Consider the following 22343-nt stretch of genomic DNA (forward strand, 5'->3'; position numbering starts at 1 on the left):
ATGCCAAATATCAGCCTGTTCTTGTTAAAAATGATGTTCATGGCCGCTTTTTGGTGGTAGAAATTTTATTCGAAGAGGAAATCTAATGGTTACTTGGCCTCTATGCTCCGAATGATTCGTCATCTTGTCGGGAGCTTTGGCAGACTTTGCAGTCCTCCTTGTCACTTGGTAGACGGGGCTTCTTCATGGGGGATTTCAATATGTGTTGATTCTTCCCAGTCCACATCGCAGCATTCGGTAATGGATGCGCCGGAAAGTCGTATGTGGCATGAGTTGGCTCTTGCTGTTCTTAAGCAAGATCTCTGGTCCTGGCTACATCCGTCTTCTACAGGGTTTACTTTCCATTCTGCCCAGTATGCAACAACATGGTCGCGGTTGGACCGTATATATATCATGCAGAACGATGATTTTCTTCCCGAGATGCTAGAAATAAAAGTGTTGCAGCAATATGCCTTGTCGGACCATTTCCCTCTGCAGCTTGAGCTGCTTGCCCAACCCATTGCACCTTTCAAGCAATTTCTGGGGAAACTCCCTTTGCGTTTCAATTCGTCTTACTTGAAGCATGCCATCTTTCTGGGCTATATGCAGCAATTGATTGACAGATTCCTCTTGGACTTCTCCTCCCAGGGCCCTGCGTCATTTGAACGATTGCTCTCTAATGTGCAACGGGTTGCTCGGCAGTACGGGATCTATCATGCATCTCTTTGTCGGCTTTGGTCCGTTCGCTGGTGGTGGACACTCCGGATGATGCATTTCTGCTTGCACTGGCCATGCGGGTGGCGGATCTTATTAAAGAATTCCAGTTGAGATGATATCAGGAGGCCAAACTGCAACATCTGACGGAGACTTTGCAAGATAGTGCATGTCAGACCCATAAGTTCTTTCGAGCTCTCCATGCCTCTCCTGCTCGCAAGAATATGACGAGACTCGAGGATCCAGAAGGCCACCTTATCCTGGATCCGCAGACTATTGTGCATATGTGCAGGAATTATTTCTGTGACCTTCTCGGTTCTACTACTCCACCTTCACCCCAAATTACTCGGGCCCGTGCAGTTTTTTATGACCTGGTCCGCAATCAGCTTCCGCAGGACATGCAAGCTACTATGGAGTCAGATATTTGTAAGGCGGAGGTTATGGATGTCTTGTTACACTTGCCCAAGGATAAAAGTCCGGGCTGGGATGGTCTCACTAATGAGTTCTTTGAGGCTTTTGCTACCCAACTGGCGAAACCTTTGCAGGCTTTGTTTCAGCAGGTGTGGGAAACGGGGATTATGCCTTCCTCCTGGAAAGGGGGACTTATTAAGCTGCTTCCAAAAGTTCCTTCGCCATCTAAGTTGTCTCAGTGGCGTCCAATTTCTTTGATGGGTTCAATGTACAAAATCTTTTCCAAAGTAATGTCGAATCGGCTCCATAAGCATCTCCCTGCCATTGTGCACCCTCTCCAGTATGGTTTCATTAAGGGCCGCAATATTCTGCACAACGTATTGAATGCTCAACTGGCAATTGATTATGCAAAGCATTCTCATCGGGAGGTAGTACTGATTCAACTGGACCTGGAAAAGGCTTTTGACTATCTGGACTGGTCTTTCGTTGCTGAACTTATGTCTGATATGGGCTTTGGTGCTCGGATGTCTCGTCTAATCTACACCATTAGCACTCCGGCGTCTTCGACAGTCCTGCTGAACGGAGGTGTTACTCAGCCATTTGTCCTTGCCCGCTCTGTCAGACAGGGGTGCCCTTTGAGTCCTCTATTCTTTGCCCTTGCGAGACATCCAGTTCTTTCCATTTATCTCATATGGCAGCCTCTTCTCAGTTGGCCGGACTGTCACTTCCTACAGGACAGCACTTCATTAGCCAATCCCTGGCGGATGATAGCTTTATGATCTTGCGTGCAGACAAGGACAACCTTCGAAAAGCATTGGATGTTTGGGGTCTCTTTGGTCAGGCGTCCGGCCTCCGTATCAATGTGCTCAAATCAGCCATTCTTAGTTGCACAGAGTCGGATTTGCAGTCCCTAGACTGGCAAGGTCTGGTTGTTCCTCGTGGCTCCATTGTCAGGCATCTTGGGTACCCTTTGGGTGTTGAGGTTCCCCCAAAGCAGCTTCTGCAGTGGATTTCTCAGAAAATGGTGGCCAAGTTTATGTATTGGAAGTCTCAGGCCTGGCCCTTCCATGTTCGCCTCAAAGTAGCCCAGACAATTATGTTGCCAAAGCACACATATTTCTTGCCATTGTTGCCCTGGACTGCTACGACTCTGAATCCTCTTACTCAGTCTATTCGTTTCATGCTATGGAAGAAGGATTCATTGCACACAGGTATTTCCTGGATCTCTTGGTCACATGCGTGCACCCCCAAATGCATGGGTGGCGGAGCTATTTTAGATGCCCAAACTCACATGTAGGCACTCCATTGGTCTCTTTTCCGCGCCATGTGCTCGGATCATCATCCCTGGGTGGATATAGCCCGTTATTTCCTTGAGGCCCATGGGCGTTTGCATGGTAATACCCAAATCCGGAGTTCTTGGTGGCATGTTCTTAATGTTGATTCGCGGTTCTCCAGTTCGTCTTCATCGCTGCTTAGTCATTTGGTATGTTCCTGGAAAGTGGTCCTCCAGAAGGCTCAGTGGCATCCAGCAGAGGATCACTTAGCTACTAACTCTTTTCAATTGGAATTGCTGGCAGTCTCGCGTTTACTTTCATGGGAAGGTAAACATGAGCTTAGACCCCAATTTAACCGGATGGCACGTTTGGGCTTGTGTTCAGTTGCGGATGCCACCCTTGCCAGTCGCAATGTGCTTATATCATTTCGTACAGCTAGGAGGTTTTTCAGGATCCCTCGTGGATATAGGCCTTTATGGGAAGAGCTTTTGAGGGAGCTCCAGTGCAGACAACCCTTTCCTGCCCTTGCTTCGGATCATCCCTGGCAGGATTGGGACCTACAAGGCCGGCTCCATTTAAGCACAGCTTCTTCTAACCAAGTGTACCATCTTCTGATTAAAAATCATCAATGGCTAACTACTACAGCGAATGCTTTATGGGGACTGCATAAATCCCGGTCATGGTGGAGGGCAACTGTGATGGAGGGCTGGTTGAACAAGACACCCTTCAAATAAAAAGTCTTTCTTTGGAGAGTGATGATTGGTTGTCTTCCGCTTGCTTCAGCTCTTTCCAAGCGACGAATCTCCAATGGCAGTTGTTTCTTTTGCACCACAACTGTGGAATCCGCCCGCCACCGATTTATTTCTTGCCCCATCGCTAAGAAAGTCTGGTTATTTTTATCGGCTGTTTGGCAAGGAGTGGTTGGTCTCCCCCTGTGTCCCTTTGATTGGGTTTTTGGGCTGACCCTGCGACCTCACCCCGCGACCTGACCCTGCGACCTGACCCCGCGAATCTGCTCTGTTTTTCCTGCCCGACGACCCTGACCGTCTGTATAGTAGGTACGGGCGTGAGAGAGAACGGGCGCCGTCTGTATTTCCCGCCAGACCTGTCAAATTCCGCCCTTGCCTTTCAGACGTCTTTGTACTGTCCTACGCGTACTCTGTCCCACCGCTCAGGCGGCTGCACTGCAAACTTCACTGTTAGTCCCCTATCTCTTGTGGCCTTCGAATCCCCTGTACTAGGAGCGGCAGGCACGCAGCCTTCTAGGTTTCTCGCACAGCAGAAAGAATTCTGTGATACAGCAGAGAGTCGGCCTCCGTGGTGTGAGAAACCAGCTTACAGGGGTGCATATTTCTAACTCGGCAGACGGAGATCTGTGCTGCAGCAAGACGCAGAGAGAGAGAGAGAGAGAGGGAGAATGATTATACAAATAAGGGGAGTGTAGGTGAGAGAGAGAGAGAGAGAGAGAGAGAGAGAGAGAGAGAGAGAGAGAGTTTGCCTCGGCCCTTGCCAAGCGTCGCATCTCGAATGGCAATTGTTTCTTCTGTACCACACCGGCGGAATCGGCCCGACATCGTTTTCTCTCTTGCCCGCTCGCCAAGAATATCTGGTCACTCTTGTCGCACATTTGGCGCGCGGTGGTGGGATCCTCGCTAACTCCTTTCGATTGGGTTTTTGTGCGCCCGAAGTATTCCGCACCGCCACAGTTGCATGAGAAGATCTTATTTCATTTTTTCAGATATTGGGGATGCTGGCACATTTGGACCACGCGCAATGCTTTTCTCTTTGATTCGGCCTCTAATGTACCCCGACATATTGCCAGGCTTAAAGGTCTCTTGCATTGGCAGCTGGATATCATCCGACACTCCGACTTGCTCCCCCGAGAGGATTTGCATCCGTGGCATATGGCAATTGCCTCTGGGTCGTTGCCATGATTGGTGTAACTTTTTCAGTGCATTACTACGGGGCTTCCCCACACGTTGGCCTAGGGCCCTCGTGTATCTTGTAATCAGAAAAAAGAGAGAAAGAGAGAAAGAGAAAACCTCTTCACATGATGGCCTTGTGTCATCATGTATCTTGTAATCCAGTAATCTTGTATTTTTTTCGTAATTAATATAATTACCTTTTACGAAAAAAAAAAGAGAGAGTTTGTGTTTTTTGAGAGGGCTCGATGGCACGCAACAGGATGGCGATGGCGATGGCGAACATGTCCGCGACCTGACTGCGGCAGCGCTTTCTCTGCTTCTCCGGCTCGTCCAAGGCAGCCCGTCGTTTCCTGCAGGTGCGAGAGAGAGAGAGAGAGAGAGAGAGAGAGAGTGCCAGAGCGAGCGCACGTGTGCCTGCGTCGGTCGCCCTTGGCACCGCTCTGCACGTCGCCCTGACCTGTCGCCTCTTGCTACCCCCTGCGCGCCCTTCGTCGCTCCCTGCCCTGTCGCCCTTCCTCACCCCCTGCGTGACGTCTTTGACCTGCCTGCGTGCTGCGCCGCCCTGCCCTGTGATTTCTTCGCCGTCTTGCCCTGCGTGCTGCCTGGCCCCTTCCCCCAGGGCACGGCAGGCTTGACTGGACCCTGCGTGAAGCGGGGGACCTGCAATCCGACCCTGCGCAGGATCGACCTCACCTAACCTAGCTCGCCCTCTGCCAGGACGAGTACGAAGACAGCAGTATGGCTGTCCTGGATATGGATTTTCTTGACCGGACGGTGGCAGCCCCTGGCCCTAATTCCGATGCAGAGGAGCCGGAAGATATGGTGCCATGCACGGAGGAGTTGCCGCCGAGTTCTGAAGTGCCACCTGCCGGCAAACGCTCCAAGCATACTTTTGATGAGCCAATGAGTCCTCCGGAACGCTCCTATGCGCAAGTGGCCTCTGATCCTGTGGATTCGCAGGAAATTGACTGGGAGCATTTGCTGGACTTCGCCAATACTCTGCTCGGCGATTATGTCCAGCATAATACTAAATCTTTTTCTGTTGCGGGAACGGATGATGTGGTGGAAGCCACGGTGGACCCCAAATCAGTCTTGCGATCCTTCTCGGTGTTTTATGACCGTGCAGTTATACTTTTCTTCACTGGCAGGATCCCAGTGCTTTCCCATATTCGCCAGTGGTTGCACCATCTATTGCAAGGGGAGTCTGTTGAGGAGATCTTCCTTGGACCTCGCGGCTTTTATGAGGTGCTGCTGAAATCTGAAACGCATCGAGCTGAGCTCCTGTCCAAGTTGCCACTATTCTTTGATCGCCGCTTGGTCCATGTTGTGCCATGGCGCCCCATGGCCGACTTCCAGCGTCTACTTCAACGCGAATGCTTGGTGTGGGTGGAGGTGGAAAATTGTCCGGCGGTCTATTGGCCCATGTTGAAGGATGCGATGGCGGTTGTGGGAACAGTGCTGGTGCCCCCAAGCCTAAGGGCGATGAACCGCAACCGTTTATTCATGCTATGGGACACGGCTAGGAAAAGGCCCGCGTGGCTTCGCCTCAATTGTTCGGGCATGCATCCTTTGTATGTGCGCTTAAAATGGGGCAACTTTGCGGGACACTGCTTTTCATGTGGTAAATTGGGACATTTCATGGCCGAATGCCGTGAAAGGCAATCGTCTTCGGAGGATGCGCAGGTTGTGCTGCCCAAGGATGACATTGTGCTTGATGGCACGCCCCAGGAAGCCCTTCAGTCTCCTCATGTGATGGATAAAGGCAAACAACAGGTCCTGAGTGTGGATTCCCGTCGCACTGACCGGATTGAGGCACGTCCCATAAAAGGTAAAAAGTTGGATGCAGGCCTGGTGGATCCTGGGCCTACTGCTTCCCAGGCTTCCGTGCGCACGTATACGCGCCGGAAAGAAATGGCTACTTCACAGCAGGCTGCGCGTCCTACGGCCCCGTTTGCCCCCTGTAATCAGTCTCCAAGGAGAGCCTATACTGACGGCCCCAAAGGCCCACCTGCCAAGCTGGCGTTTGATGCCAAAGGTAATGTTATTACACCCTGGGATCGGCGTTATCCCCGCCCCTCTCCCAAGGCAGTGGATTTCCCTTCTACCTGTAAAGCAGGTCGCCAAAATTCTTTTGCAGTATTGGCTGATTTTCTGGATGAGGGTGTCTTGGATGCTCTCACGGAAAAGGTGAAATCGAGGTAGCAGGCGCCTCGTTCCTGACCTCCTTCTTTGAGAATACATGAAGATAGCCACGTGGAATGTGCGAGGCATTTGCTCTCGCCATAAGCAACATGGCATGCGGACTGCCTTGCATGAGAACCAGTGGGATGTATTGTGTGCAGTTGAGCACAAAAGTCACGGTGAAGCAGGAAAAGTGATGGATTGTCATGGATTCCGTCTGTTTTATGCAGGGACCCATGCTACGCACTATTCGGGCATGCTGATCATTGTCCATGAGAAATATCAGCCTCTCCTTCTTAAAAATGATCTGCAGGGCCGCTTTCTGGTGATCGAAGTCTTATTTGAAGGAGAGATTTTATGGCTGTTGGGTCTCTATGCTCTGAATGATCCCGCATCCCGACGGGATCTTTGGTCCACTTTGCAGGGCTCCATGTCACTCGGCCGAAGGGGGTTTTTGATGGGAGATTTCAATATGTGTGTTGACCCTTCTCACTCCACTTCAGGGCATTCAGTAATGGATAAGCCGGAAAGCCGGGTGTGGAGTTCCTTTGCTTTGCACGTACTCAAGCAAGATCTTTGGTCGTGGCTTCACCCTTCTTTTTCAGGGTTTACTTTTCATTCCGCACAATATGCAACTACCTGGTCGTGATTGGACAGAATGTATATCATGCAGGGGGATGATTTTCTTCCCGAGATGCTGGAAATGAAGGTCTTGCAGCAATATGCGTTGTCGGATCATTTCCCCCTCCAGCTTGAGATGCGGGCACAATCTATTGCACCTTTTGTGCAATTGCTGGATAGGCTCCCTTTATGTTTCAACTCCTCTTATTTGAAGCATTCAATTTTCCAGGGCTATATGCAGCAGTTGATTGAGAGGTTCTTATTGGACTTCGCCTCTGAGGGCTTGCCTTCATTTGCACGGCTGCTCTCTAATGTGCAGCGGGTTGCTCGGCAGTATGGGATCCATCATACCTCGCTTTGCCGTCGACGTCGATATGCAGCAGAAGACTTACTGGCTTTGGTCCGTTCCTTGCTTCTGGATTCCCCAGATGATGATTTTCTGCTGTCACTGGAGAGGTGGTTGGCCCATCTTATTCAAGTGTTTCAGTTGAAATCTTATCAACAGGCCAAGCTGCATAACTTGACTGACACATTGCAAGATAGTGCCTGCCAGTCTCATAAGTTCTTTCGCGCCTTGCATGCGTCTCCGGCTCGCGAAAATATGACCAGACTCCAGGATTCGGAAGGTCGCATGGTCACTGATCTGCAGACCATTGTCACTATGTGCAGAAACTATTTTATGGAACTTCTTGGTTCTTCTTCCTCGCCTTCCTGCCAGGATATGCAAGCCACTTTGGAGGGGGATATTTGCGAGGAAGAGATTATCGATGTTTTGTTGCACCTACGGAAGGATAAAAGTCCTGGCTGGGATGGTCTCACTAATGAATTCTTTCAGAGCTCGGCCACGTAGTTGGTGAAGCCATCGGTGGTCATGTTTCAGCGGGTTTGGGAAACAGGGGTCATGCCCTCCTCATGGAAAGAAGGCCTTATCAAACTAATTCCAAAGGTCCCTTCGCCGTCAAAGCTGCAACACTGGCGACCAATCTCTTTGATGGGCTCCATGTATAAAATCTACTCCAAAGTGCTGGCGAATCGGCTTCACAAGCACCTTCCAGCTATTGTGCATCCTCTCCAATATGGTTTCATTAAGGGCGACAACATTTTGCATAATATCTTAAATGTGCAAATGGCTATTGACTATGCGCGGCACTCGGGTCAGGAAGTGGTATTGATTCAATTGGACCTGGAAAAGGCGTTTGATTATGTGGACTGGTCTTTCATTGCAGATCTCATGTCTGCTATGGGCTTTGGTACCCGGATGTCCCGATTGATCTACACCATTAGTGCTGCGGCTTCCTCCAGAGTTATGCTTAATGGTGGGGTTACAGAGCCATTTGTCCTTGCACGCTCGGTCAGACAGGGTTGTCCTTTGAGCCCTCTCTTCTTTGCCCTGGTGACTCACCCGGTCCTTTCAATGTTATCCTCCATGGCAGCCTCTGCTCAGCTGGCCGGACTGTCTCTTCCGTTGGGTCAGCACTTCGTTAGCCAATCTTTGGCTGATGACACCTTTATGATTTTTGCAGGCGGATAGGCACAACATTCGAAGGGCATTAAATGTTTGGACACTCTTTGGTCAGGCCTCTGGGCTTCGCATCAATGCCTTTAAGTCAGCCATTATCAGTTGTACGGAGCCTGATTTACAGTCCTTAGGCTGGCAAGGCCAGGTGGTTTCCCGTGGCTCCATTGTCAGGCATCTTGGATACCCATTGGGGGTGGATGTACGGCCAAAAGACCTGCTGGAGTGGATTTCACAAAAACTGGCGGTGAAGTTTATGTATTGGAAGTCGCAAGCGTGGCCATTCCCTGTCCGCCTCAAAGTGGCCCAGACAATCATGCTACCAATGCTAACGTATTTCCTGCCTTTGTTGCCATGGACGCCGACTACTTTGAAGGCTCTCACTCATCCCATCCGTTTCATGCTATGGAAGAAGGATTCACTGCAGGCAGGCATTTCGTGGATTTCATGGTCACATGCATGTACCCCTAAGCGCATGGGTGGTGGAGCTATTTTGGATGCACACACTCATATGTTAGCTCTCCGTTGGTCCCTTTTTCGTGCCATGTGTGTGGTTCATCACCCGTGGACCATCATAGCCCGTTATTTTCTTGAGGACAGCGGGCTCCGCCATGGTAACACACGGCTTCGGGCCTCCTGGTGGCATGTCCTTAATGCTGACTCTCGTTTTTCCAGTCCCTCTTCCTCTTTGTTACTGCACTTGGTCGGCTCTTGGAAAGTGGTGCTCCAAAAGGCCCGTTGGCACCCAGTAGGGGACCGCTTGCAGACTAACTCCTTTCAGCTGGAATTGTTGGCGGTATTGAGACTCCTTTCATGGGAAGATAAACATCAGCTCAGACCAAGATTTAATCGCATGGCCCGTTTAGGTGTGACGTCGGTTGCGGATGCTACCCTTGCCACTCGCAATGTCCTCGTATCGTTTCGGACTGCTAGGCGACTCTTCAAGATCTCGCGTGGATACCGTGATTTATGGGAACAGCTTTCGTTGGAGCCTCAGGGTAGGCAACCCTTTCCTGCCCTGGCTGTGGATCGCCCTTGCCAGGACTGGGACCTTGCAGGCCGGCTAAGTCTGGAAAAGGCCTCCACTAATCAGGTGTATCATCTTCTCATTCAAGATCACCAATGGGTGGGTGAGAAAGCTAATACTGTTTGGGGACTGCGGAAATCGCTGTCATGGTGGCAGAAAACGCTGATGGAGGGCTGGCTAAATAAGACACCTTTCAAATGCAATATTGCTACTGCCATTCGCTATGCGTTTGGCTGATCTTCTTAAAGAGTTTCAGTTGAAATCTTATCAACAAGCCAAATCGCAGAATTTGACGGAGAATTTGCAAGATAGTGCTTGTCAAACTGATAAGTTCTTTCATGCTCTTCATGCATCTTTTGCTCGAGAGAATATGACTAGACTCCAGGATGCAGAAGGTTAAATGGTCACACTGATCCTAAGACTATTGTGAATATGTGCAGGAATTATTTTCTAGACCTTCTTGGTTCTACTTCTTCACCTTCTGACCAAACTACTCATGCTCCCTCTGGCCTCGGCCTTTGCCAAGCGTCGCATCTCGAATGGCAATTGTTTCTTCTGTACCACACCGGCGGAATCGGCCCGACATCGTTTTCTCTCTTGCCCGCTCGCCAAGAATATCTGGTCACTCTTGTTACACATTTGGCGCGCGGTGGTGGGGTCCTCGCTAACTCCTTTCGACTGGGTTTTTGTGTGCCCGAAGTATCCCACAACGCCACAGTTGCATGTGAAGATCTTATTTCACTTTTTCAGATATTGGGGATGTTGGCACATTTGGACCACGCGCAATGCTTTTCTCTTTGATTCGGCCTCTAATGTACCGCGACATATTGCCAGGCTTAAAGGGCTTTTGCATTGGCAGCTAGATCTCATCCGACACTCCGACTTGCTTCCTTGGGAGGATTTGCATCCGTGGCATATGGCAATTGCCTCTGGGTCGTTGCCATGATTGGTGTAACCTTTTTAGTGCATTACTACAGGGATTCCCCACACGTTGGCCTAGGGCCCTCGTGTCTTTTGTAATCAGAAAAAAGAGAGAGAGAAAGAAAGAGAGAACCTCTTCACATGATGGCTTTGTGTCATCATGTATCTTGTAATCAAGTAATCTTGTATTTTTTTCGTAATTAATACAATTACCTTTTACGAAAAAAAAAAAAAGGAGAGGGGGAGGGAGGGAGGGAGTAGAGAGAGATGGTGAACGTCGCGAGGATGTCGATGGCGGACCATGGTCGCTGCCGTTTGCCCTTCGTGGGGTGAGCTTGTCCGTCGCCTGTCCTTGGTGCGGGAGTCCTTGCCGTCGCCCTTCCGACACGCCCTGCATACTGCCGGTCGCGCTGTTACGTCACGCCCTATATACTGCCGTTGCCATCTTCCGTCCCGCCCTTTATACTGCCAGTCGTGCTGCCACGTCTGCAGGTGTCCCGTCTCTGTCGCCTATGCTGTTGTTCGAGGCGCCGCCTACGTGTCTCGTCGCCTGCCTCGCCGCGTGCACTGTTGCCTGCCTCTGAAGCACCGTGGGCTCTACGCCTGCGTTTTGCGTGCGCTTCGCCCTTTCGCCCTGTGTGTTAGGGTTTTTGCTGATACCTAGCCCCTGCCCTACGCCCCCAACTGTCCCCCTCTCCCATCGACTGCCCGCTCTCTGCTCCAGCCTCCTGCCCCTGCACTGTTAGGGTTGTGCACTGCCGCGCGCCCTCTTGGGACAGGTTGTGACTGCGGAGGACAAGGTTGTGTTTCCCGCTCTCCACCGCGCGTCAGTCCTCCTTCGAGATCCAATCGTGATACAAGATTGTTGGTCTGGATGTGGATTTCATAGACCAAACAGTGGCAGCACTTGGTCCAGATTCTGATACTGAGGAACCTGAGGATATGGTTCCTTGGTGGAATTTGGGATGAATTTGTTAATAATGCAATTTACATTCTCAATCAGAGCTACACAAAAGTGCTCAAGGGAAAAACACCTTATGAGGCCCACATTGGTAAGAAACCATCTATCTCACACTTCAAAATTTTTTGATGTGAATCTTATGCACATGTTATAGATAAGAAATAGAATAAGTTAAAACCAAACCATACCAAACTTTTCTTGTTAGGTTATAATGATGAGCAAAAGGCTTACAAATTGTATGACCAAGAGGCAAAGAAAATAATAGCAATATGCAATGTGGTGTTCAAGGAGCAACCACATATAATAGAGACAAAGCAAAGTGTAAGGATAAAAGCTCTGGATAAGGATAAAAGTTTTGGATAAGATAAGGATAAGCCAATATGTGGACAAAAGGATCCCATAGATATCCACTTTGTAAAGATTGTCGTGGCCTCTAATTAGGAGCATACTATCCCATTAGGGATTTGACCTAGTGGTCCTCGTTTCGTTACATGGATTGTAACACTCACTCCACTCTTTCTCACCACTTAGCCCTTGAACCTTTGTAACTAATCAGTTTGAATCTTCCTCACACACTCGGTCCATGTAAAACAAGTGATGTGCTTCGGTGTGTGCAGAATAACGCTTGTATATATAAGTGAATGGGAGGTGGCCAAAGCATTATTAATGAAGACGACAAAGTGAAGGTGTAGCAAACAATCTTTCATATTTTCCCATTAACATGCTCTAATGTCATACGACATTGCCACAAATTCAAGGGCACTAAGCATCAGAGTTTGATTCATTTCAGCAACCTTTATTGGAATTTTAACCATTTCCCACACTTAGAATACAACGGACAGCAGGCGGGCCACCAATCCCATACTACCACACTGCCATATTTGGACATAAAAGCCCTTGTTTTTTCATATTTTGGGAATGAATGTGTGATGTTTTTACATTTTCTGGTTTCTTAGATAATTCTTAGTAAACTACTAATTATTGGAAATTTCTACTATTTTTCTTTTATTTTTAAATTTTTTGGCTATTTAATTCATAATAAATAAGGGAAAAAAAAAACGTTAAGTGCTTAAAATTAAGTTTAAACCTTCTTTTATCCATCATTAAAATAGTTTTTCATTTGGATTTCTTTTACTATAAAAGTTAGAGCATTTACGCTTGGATCGCTTATGCGCCATAACATGTATGAGGTGCCATGTGGAATCCAAGGCCGTTGATGCTTGAGATAGCCTCTAAGACGCTTGGGAAATCCTCCACAGAATCCATCAATGTACCATGAATATTCATTTCTATACCACGCTCATTGTCCTTTTCTTACTCCCATATCCCTTTCCTCAAAGAAACGTGCTTTGTGTGTGTAGGAAGGGAGAAGTATAAAGGCTAGAATGCAAAGAAGAGAGAAAGACTGAAAATGTAGCATTTTTTTTTTTTTCGATTCATTGAGTAGAGAACAAAGAATAAGCTTTGAATATGTGATTAAAAGTGCTAGATGATGAAGATTTGCGAGGAGAACAAAAAGTTAAGTGTCATAATTTCGTTTTTCTCTTCTATACGCGTTTTTTCTCATTCTCTCTCTCTCACTCTCTTCAAAATGACTAGGTTGGTGTTTAAGGAGCAATGGAGGTTTTCAATGTTAGGCAATGGCGATCACGGAGAGAGAGTGAGCAACGGTAGTAGAGATTGATGCACAATGTGTGGGTATGAAAATATGTATCTCTCTTTAGGTTTCTGGATAGTTATATGTAAAGGACTAAAGTACAAGTGTAAGCCAAGCATATATAAAAGGCACAATGGTTCTTTATTCCCAACAATCTTCCACCTAAAGGCAGCATGCTTGAAGGTCGAGAAAAAGAATTAGCTAAGTATGTACAAAGCCGAAATACATATACTATCCAATTTCCATCATCTGTGGGCAATGAGCAAACCACTCTGCTAGAAGTCCCTTTGTGAAAAGATTTGCAGGATTATCATTAATTTTCACTTTTAACAAGTTGAAGCAATTGTATTAACCCGAATAGGATTGTTTATATGATGCTTGAGAGAGAAATCACCCATATCTAAAACAAACTTAGTACCATGCAATTAGAATGACTAATCTATTGTTATTCTAACTTGTGTATGCTTAGAGATATGCATAAGATACCATTGATACTGGAGGTAAAATTGAACTTGAGTTCATACTTATTCTAAATTCAAGAGTATAAAATTTTAAGCCATCTCATATATCTCAACTTCAATTTTCAAGTGAATGTAGATGAGTTTAAGTTAAGAGGGGTTACATTCAAAAGTGTAAATAGAGAGAGAGATGAGAAGCAAGACGCCATCTTTAGAGAGCTCTATATGGAGTTGGAGTTTGAACAACGAGTATTAGAAATAACTTCTGAAGGTATTGTAGTTGGTAGTTAGAATCTATATGAGGTGATGTTCTAGAAGCTCCTCTACTCTGATCACTTGTTTTAGAGGATGCTTCTATTCGAGAGTGAGAGTATAATGAGTATGATAGTGTTGTTAGTGGTAGGGAGTTTGTTTCACACGTATCAAACTCATCTAGTGATGACCATGTGTTGCATTTGAGTGATGGGTCTGAGGACATAATCTGAGTAGTAGCCTTGGTAGCTTTTAAATGCTTTTTGACATTTGTATCACCTTCTTCTTGTACTTGATTTTTGCATATGATACTTATGACTTGCCCAAGACTTTTTTTGACCTGTTATATATGTTAGGTGGCGGTTAGAATCTATGTGAGGTGATGTTCTAGAGCTCTTCTACTCTGATCACTCATTGCAAAGGATGCCTCTATTCGATATATAACCTCCTTAGTGGTAACGATTTTTTTATTTGAGACTTGTCTAGTGATGACCATGTGTCTCATTTGAGTGATGGTTTGAGGACGCATTTGAGTAGTAGCCTTGGCAGCCTTTAGATGCTTTTTGACATTTGTATCACCTTTTTTTGTACTTGATTTTTGCATATGATACTTAGGACTTGCCCAGTTCTTTTTTTGACCGATTATACATGTCTTCAACCTTATAGATGAAATTAGAGTGTACATATTGTCTCAACCACTTGTAATGTTTATGAAGCATTGTTGAAACTTGAAACTTGGCTCTCTGACTTTTACAAGTTAAAACTAAGGCTTTGATGTCAAAACAAGTAATGTTTTTTAGAGTATCCCTTAAGTTTCTGTGTATTTTTTAATGACAGTATGAAACACGGGATTTTATCCGACGTTTTTTTTGTGCACGTTGGAACCGTAGTAAGTCCACAGATTGGACGGATTGCACCTGGCTACTTGATTTATCCACACAATGCACATAAGATTGTAAATGCTACATTGTAAAGTATAAAGTTCAAAACTACACAATTCAAGCTAATATAAGCTGCTATACTTGTTTTTGAGCACTGCCAGCGAGTCCATGGAGTCAACCAATCAACAAATTAGCACCACTAGGTGGCTCTCATCAACCTTTAGGATGTTTCAAATGCAGACATGCTGTATGCTCTCTCTTGGATCTGGAGAGAGATTATCCATACTGTCTGTGGGAGATGGGAGGGATGACAGGGAAACTCTGCAGTCCAAGTAGATGAGGAGGAGGTGAGATGCTTTGAGGTGGGCATGGGGCTCGTAAGTTCTTTCATTTAGCAACTTGTGATCTGAGCCCACCTGATTGGTTGTTCACTCAACCATTGTAGCCCTTGCATGGTTGCTTGTCCTTCATATTTTACCTCATGGATTTTCCTGAGGTGTTATTAAGAGAATGTTCTTCTCTTGGTGAAAAAATACATCTGTCTAAGGTCCTAATTCTCCTGACCAGCCTGACAGTTACCTTGCTATACATCAAGAGTTGGTACTTTCTGCTATTTGGTTTGGCATAGTTGCTGAGAAGGATGTTACTCAGTTCTCTACAGAATGAAATCAGGAGGCCAACTTCCTTTCTGTGATCTTATCTCAGACTTATTGGAGGTTAGCATGTCTGTGCGTCAAATGCAGTTGGAAGCAGCTGTGTTTACTTTGAACTGGCTCAACCAAGTTATGGCTATGACTTGTATTTCAAGGTCTCTCGAAGTTGAAGCCTCCTTTTCGTTGACAACTATTGGTGAAATGTTGGTTGCTGTTTTCAATGCTGGGGTTAGAGGTCCCACTTGATATCTTCCAAATCTAAAGCCTGATACAGTTCGATTACTGAATTGTACTCATATGAACACAAATGCCTTATGTTGAGGTCTGGACCTATGCATGTGCTAAAATTTACATATGTCCATACATATACTGAGGTTACGAAGGTAAATGGCAGGTCACTTTATGGTTGTACAAATCTTCATTTGATTACATTTGAGCTTTTGTAATGGGTACTTGTAATGGGTAGTATATGTCTGTTTATTCTGTATAATAATGAGATTCAAAATTCCAGATTGTGTGTGAAGATGTGGAGGTGGACTCATACAAGGGTCTTATCAAGCAGGCAAATGTGCAACACCTGTATGGCCGTTTGGGTGGAAAGCTTCGGAGTGGCTGTGACGAAGTACATGCTTCAATTCTGAAAACCTTTTTTAGCCTCTTCTTTGTTGACCTGCTGTTATTTCCTGTTCCTTATGTTTCTAGCAATCTGGATGTATCTGAACTGCAGTTTGAGCTACTCTCAGTTCTGCATCCCACACCTGCTGTGTGTGGACACCCTCAGATTGCAGCAAAAATATATCTTAGTGAGACGGGTAAATTTTCACATCATCAACTAAATTGGTTGTTTGAAATGGAACTTTGAGATTTTCTGAGCACACATCTCAGTTGCTATTACTGAAATCTGTTGTACATGTACCATTTTTCATGACACACACACATGATATACTTTGGGTACATTTCACTTCTTCGTTGTAGCTTTTTGCACTTTACACAATCATGAAACTTTTGTTACTTAATTATAGGATGACATAAGTAAAGCTTATATATTAGAATTACTACTTTAAAAAGAGCTGGTTCAGTTGCCATATACAATTTCTCATTTCTGCATGCGGAAAAGGAGTCAACACTGTAGGTTTGTGCTGCAAAGTTTGAACCATATGGTAAAACCTAGACCATGGAATTATCTATGTTTGTCAAATGATTCATGTATTTGAGCAATGAAGTGTGGCTATTGCATATTTACTGAGCAACGTGATGCATTGATATGGTAAATGTCCAAGCATGGAGGAATCCTTCACCCAAAACATTAGAGGATGTACTGTGTTCATATAGATTAAAAATATCCACAGCCCGACTTTGCTAGAATTTGAGCAATATACTACATTTCAGTATGTGATTACACTACATCCTGTTTTGTATTCTTTTCATACTGAATGCCAACATAATTGTTTGCAACATTCTGGTCGATCCGTTTTCCATGCACCAAACTATATTGGGGATAATGCAGAGCAGACCATGATTGAGAAAGCTCATAATTTATTCAGTAGCATATCAATTAATAGCTTGTACCATAAAATTTTCAGACCAAACTATATTGGGGTGTAGGTATAGGCAACCAAACCAAGAGAGTTTCACATGTTCGCCCAATTGACTAGTTTGACCAGTCCCTCTTTGGTGCAGTTCACAGTATCTGTTTCTTGTTTGGCAAAATAAGATGTGGCTGATTATTTTACTAGGCAACATGGCTGGAGCATAAGGGTAAGAGTTCATGCAGGCTACTATGATGGATTGAACTATCAGCAACATGACATGACATGCAATGGCTGAAGGGAAACATTCTAACCTAAAGAATGTATGGGGTTCAGATGTAGCAATTTAGACTTGTGTAAACCTGCAGCCAACTGAAATATTTCCAATGCTTTCACACTGCCACAAAGATCGATTTTCATTTTTAGGCAAGAAGAAAGTGCTATCACCATGCACACAAAGCTTGGGAAGCTGAAGACCAGGCAACATAATGGAGGCTGCAAGATCATCAAGATAATGCAACATAGCATACAATGCAATTGTATGAAGCATTGAGCTGAGGTTATTGTGCCTTGTAGATCTACAAATCCACCAAGATTCTGTCATGTCAGAACTTAATATGCATGATGCTTTCCATGTGCATAGCCAAGCCTATGACTTGTTGTGATTTTGGAATAAAACCCAATTTTGCTGTTGCATCAGAGGAATGAAATCCCAATGCAGTAGGTCAAAGGCCTTCTCAACAACAATTTGTGGCAAGAGCATTTTTTGATGTGTAATTGGCATATTTTATTGGCAGATATGCATCGTCTCAGTTGTCAATAATCTGTTCTCTAGGTACAAATCCATATTGGGCTGGATGCAATGCTCTATAAAGCATGCCCTTAAATCTTTTGGCATATATTTCTGTAAGCACTCTATGCCACTATCACAAGAGGCCTTCAATTAACAAAAGTCCCACATGGTCGCTTTTTCAGAAAACATTTAATGAGACCTTGTCATGAAACAGGCAAGTGTCCTGTTTGCCTCATTCCTGGTAGATTGAAATAAATTTTCTCTGAGACAACCTTAGATAGCCATTCACTGTTCAAAGGGCATTTTTCTGGTTGCTGCTGGAAATAATGGTGGTTGACAATGCCATTGATGGTGATAGGTCTCTGGTCAGTGCTGCATCAATGAACAATACTGAGGAGAAGATTCCAATTCTATATCATGCTTGGTGTCCAATCAATATTTGTGATTTTTGTCCTGTTGTGGCACATTCATTCATCATGCTGGCATGCCTGCATACACTTGCCCACAGGTAGCCAATCATGCAACACGGTGGATACACACTTTGTTTGGTGAAAGTTCTCTTTCCAAAACGTTGTAAACCTGTTCTCCACCAGGCTAAGCATTTCTGTGTATCACATTGTCCATTTGGATAATGTGCCACCCAAGAGAAGAGGATAATGAGGTAATGCCACTTTGTTTCCATGAGCTGTCTTTTTGGTTGACAAGTGCACATTTTAGTTAGCAAAATGCAGCATCTTGAATGCTTATCTGGAATTGAAAGCTTGGCACTGTTATAATGTAGCAGTTGAATGCTGACACATCATGCATATTTCATTTTCTTTCTGTCTAAATTAACGAGGGATTAAATGGAAGCATATATGGCATTATGTGAGATGTTATGAAATTGTATTACTTTTATTATTATATTATATGAAGTGTTGCTCTTTATGATGACTTGGAGTGTCCAATAAGAGGCTTCAATATTTGGGCCATAGTCATATGATCTTATTTGAACAGTTAATTTTGTTATTGGAGCTCTGCTATAAGATTTGACTATGTTGCCATTCATTGCAGAACTAAACTTAAATATTCATGTAGTAATGGTTTCTTAGAAGTTTTACAGAGACATTTGATCGGGGGATGTATGCCGGTCCTTTTGGTTGGATCAGTGGTGACAGATCAGAGTTTGCTGTTGCCATCAGATCTGCACTTATGGAGCCTAATAATGTCTCATCATTGAAGGTCCAGGACTATGTGAGCATTTGAGTGTGAACAAAAAAGACATGCTTCATCAAATTCAGCAATGTAGGAAGCTGTTAAGAGTTTTGCAATTACAATAGCACTTTTTACTTTGCTTGATATCTTGCAGAATACACTCCTGCACCTTTATGCTGGAGTTGGTATAGTGAAGGGTGCAAAATCTCTTTCTGAGTGGAGGGAGTTGGATCTGAAGATACGCCAAGTATGTTACCTACTATTATAATAATTCTTGGCATTGTATAGTACTGGGTTGTTTTAAAGGCATCTGTATAATGCACTTCTCAGGTTTCATAGAGTTGATGGATCCTCTGAAAGGATATAAGAGGTTCTTCTTCAGCTTTCCACCATAGGTGTTCCATCCACCATCAATAAGGACTGCATTGGGATTGTAGTTTTCGTTTGCTCAATTGTTTGCAAATGCTTGAAACTGATTTCCTTACATTCTCGATTTTTCACCCCCCTTCTTCAGCCATATCATTGAGGGGTTTGCTAGGCTTCCATTTGATTCTTTTATTTCCCCAGTACGTGTCCTTGTGACGGTTAGGACACTTAGTATACTTTATGGTATTAAAACCTTCTTTCATTTGTAACAAGTGGAGTTTCTGCAATACACTGTGTTCGGTTGCTCTGTCAGTGTTGTTCTTTCACTGAACGTGACAATTAAAAATGATCTACGATTGGCTGAGTATGACTTTTCAACCACCCTTTTTTCCTATGCATGTGGTTCTTTATGTAAATATGGTAACACAAAGCAGCCCTTTCAATGGGTCACTAGGAGAAGGCTTTGGTTTATCATGTAAATGTGCTTTATTATAACACTTCTGTTAATATATCATGATGATGTAACTCTTATAGCCAGCAGCTGATGAGCTGAAGGGCCTGATGTTCCTGCTGCCGCTGGTCCTCTGATGCCAGGACCACTCCTGCCACCACTGCCTGCAGCACACTGTCACAAACTGCTGCCATCCATTCTGCACCTATGTGGAGCATTTTTTCCCTGCTATCCCACAGCTTTTCAATCTCACCCCTCAGCCTGTCTCCTACTGCCCCACTGCCCCTCCCACCCTGCTTCCACTCAGCCCTAACCTGCCTCTTACCCTGTTTCCACTCAGCCCTGCCTCCCACCCAGTTTTCACTCAGCCCTGCTACTCAGCATCCACTGCCCAGCACCCCCCAACCAAGCTTGGCCATCAGCACCACCTCCTGCCCCATGCAGCCACCCTGCCCTATCCCCAGCTTACTGAACAATGGATACTAAATTCAGCAGTTAGGTGCTTACTTCCATCCAAGACATCCTCACATTGCAGACATGGATGCATCTTGAGCATCTTCCTCCACCCTACCAACATTTGTCGGATTCCTTGCCCAAGCCGCCTCCATCTCCCCTATTTTTGCACAACCTCCCCAAGTGCCAGAATCACCACATCAAACCTCGGCACCAAGAATTTGAGATACATGGAGGTATGAAGTCGCATGAGATTGCACCTGGTCCTCCACCATGGCCAAGGGGCTCAAGTGTAGCCTCTCGATTCTCTCTTTCCCCTCGGCCTACGACCCCCGTCTCTCTTCATTTTTGAATCTTGAAAGTTGAAACTTGAAAGGCTCAACTCTCTCTTTATCTCTCTAACCTCCAAGTATTGTTAGTATATTTACTTGTAATTTGTAAATTGTGGTTGTAGGTAGGCCCCTCGAATGTGGTGCAAGTTGTTACCGTCAATGCATCAAATGGACGATGCATGAGCTGTTTGCTTGAGGCCGAGTTTTCCACGATTGTGTGGATTCCATGTGCAAGTCATTGCTTGGACTTGCTCATGGAGGACATTTGGAAGCTCGAGTGGTTGAAGAGGGTGGTCTGCAAAGCTACATCAGTTGTCACCTTCTGCATAGTAAAGGTAAATGTGCTTGCAATGTATCCTGAGCATAGCGCACTGGAGTTTCACAAGGCTTCTTCAAATTGGTTTGCTTATATGTGGATATTGCTGGAGTGTCTTTATGAGGTGCGGTTTGCCGCCTTGTGCTAGACAGTGGTGTCCACTCTATGGAATGAGTGGGATAAGCATGAGACAGAGGAGGCCAAAGCCATGTAGCGCTTGTGTCTGAACGAGCAGTTTTGGCATAAAGTTTGTGTGGTTGTCATTGTTTTGGCTCTCTTTTATAGAGTGTTATATATGAGTGATTGTGAGGGGCCCACCATGGGCCTTCTCATTCACTTCTTTAGGACGGCTTTGGTGGAGGCACATGCTTGTATAGTGATTATAGAGACACAACGTGTACATGTTTTAGAGGTAGTAGAGAGAAGATGGACATGGATGCTCCTGGAACACGGAGAGAGAGAGAGAGAGAGAGAGAGAGAGAGGATGGTGCTCCCGCGTCGTCCCGCCCTGCCATCGAATGATCTGGCGCGCCCTGTGGTCTGCGCTGTCGCCGCCTGACGCCCTGCCAGACGCCACCCCTCGTTCGCGCCCGCCCAGCCTCTGTTCGTTGGTAGGTCGCGCTGTCCATCGTCGAGGGCTACATCGCCGCCGCTGGTTGACGGTCGCGCCTGCTCACGGTGCCGTCCCGCCGCCCTGTTTCTGCCGCCCTAGCCACGGCAGCCTGCCCCTGCGGCCGTGAGTCAGCGGATCCGCCCCTGCCTGTCTCGCTGCATCATCTGAAGCCACCCTGTCAAACGCCGCTGGTTGACGGTCGCGCCTGCTCACGGAGCCGTCCCGCCGCCTTGTTTCTGCCGCCCTAGCCACGGCAGCTTGCCCCTGCGGCCGTGAGTCAGCGGATCCGCCCCTGCCTGTCTCGCTGAATCATTTGAAGCCGCCCTGTCAACTTCACCTCTGCTGCGGCTCGAGGCGCCGCCTGCGTGTGCTTCTCCTTTCGTGCAGAGGCGCCCAGCTCTTGTGAAAACCCTGAACCTGACCTTCGTCAGAGAGGAGAGAGTTCGTCCTCTGTGTGAAGACAACAGTATGGCTGGCCTGGATTTGGATTTTCTTGACCGGACGGTGGCAGCCCTTGGCCCTGATTCCGATGCAGAGGAGCCGGAAGATATGGTGCCATGCACGGAGGAGTTGCCGCCGAGTTCTAAACAGCCGCCTGCCGGCAAACGCTCCAAGCCTACGCCTGATGAGCCAATGAGTCCTCCGGAACGCTCCTATGCGCAAGTGGCCTCTGATCCGGTGGATTCGCAGGAAATCGACTGGGAGCATTTGCTGGACTTCGCCAATACTCTGCTTGGCGATTATGTCCAGCATAATACCGAATCTTTTTCTGTTGCGAGAACGGATGATGTGCTGGAAGCCACGGTGGACCCCAAATCAGTCTTGCGATCTTTCTCGGTGTTCTATGACCGTGCAGTTATTCTTT

At 46.1% G+C, this 22343-nt stretch overlaps 1 protein-coding gene across 7 annotated transcripts in view; it reads left to right on the plus strand.

The window, feature by feature from the left end:
• The window catches only part of PHYLLO (2-oxoglutarate decarboxylase/hydro-lyase/magnesium ion-binding protein), a 309033-nt gene that overhangs the window by 174565 nt on the left and 112125 nt on the right, over positions 1-22343 (plus strand). For 5 of the 7 annotated variants that reach the window (XM_087700941.1, XM_087700921.1, XM_087700899.1 and 2 more), the window contains 4 exons: positions 15943-16053; positions 16159-16243; positions 18856-18986; positions 19102-19194. In XM_087700941.1, the coding sequence (XP_087557067.1) occupies positions 15943-16053; positions 16159-16243; positions 18856-18986; positions 19102-19194 (420 nt within the window). The remainder of the gene's footprint in view (positions 1-15942; positions 16054-16158; positions 16244-18855; positions 18987-19101; positions 19195-22343) is intronic. The other 2 variants (XM_087700906.1, XM_087700912.1) reach the window with 2 other exon arrangements.

The sequence above is a fragment of the Lygodium microphyllum genome, chromosome 2 (genome assembly GCF_053477565.2).
Source record: "Lygodium microphyllum isolate KBCC chromosome 2, Lygodium_microphyllum_v1.1.10, whole genome shotgun sequence".
Taxonomy (NCBI): Eukaryota; Viridiplantae; Streptophyta; class Polypodiopsida; order Schizaeales; family Lygodiaceae; genus Lygodium; species Lygodium microphyllum.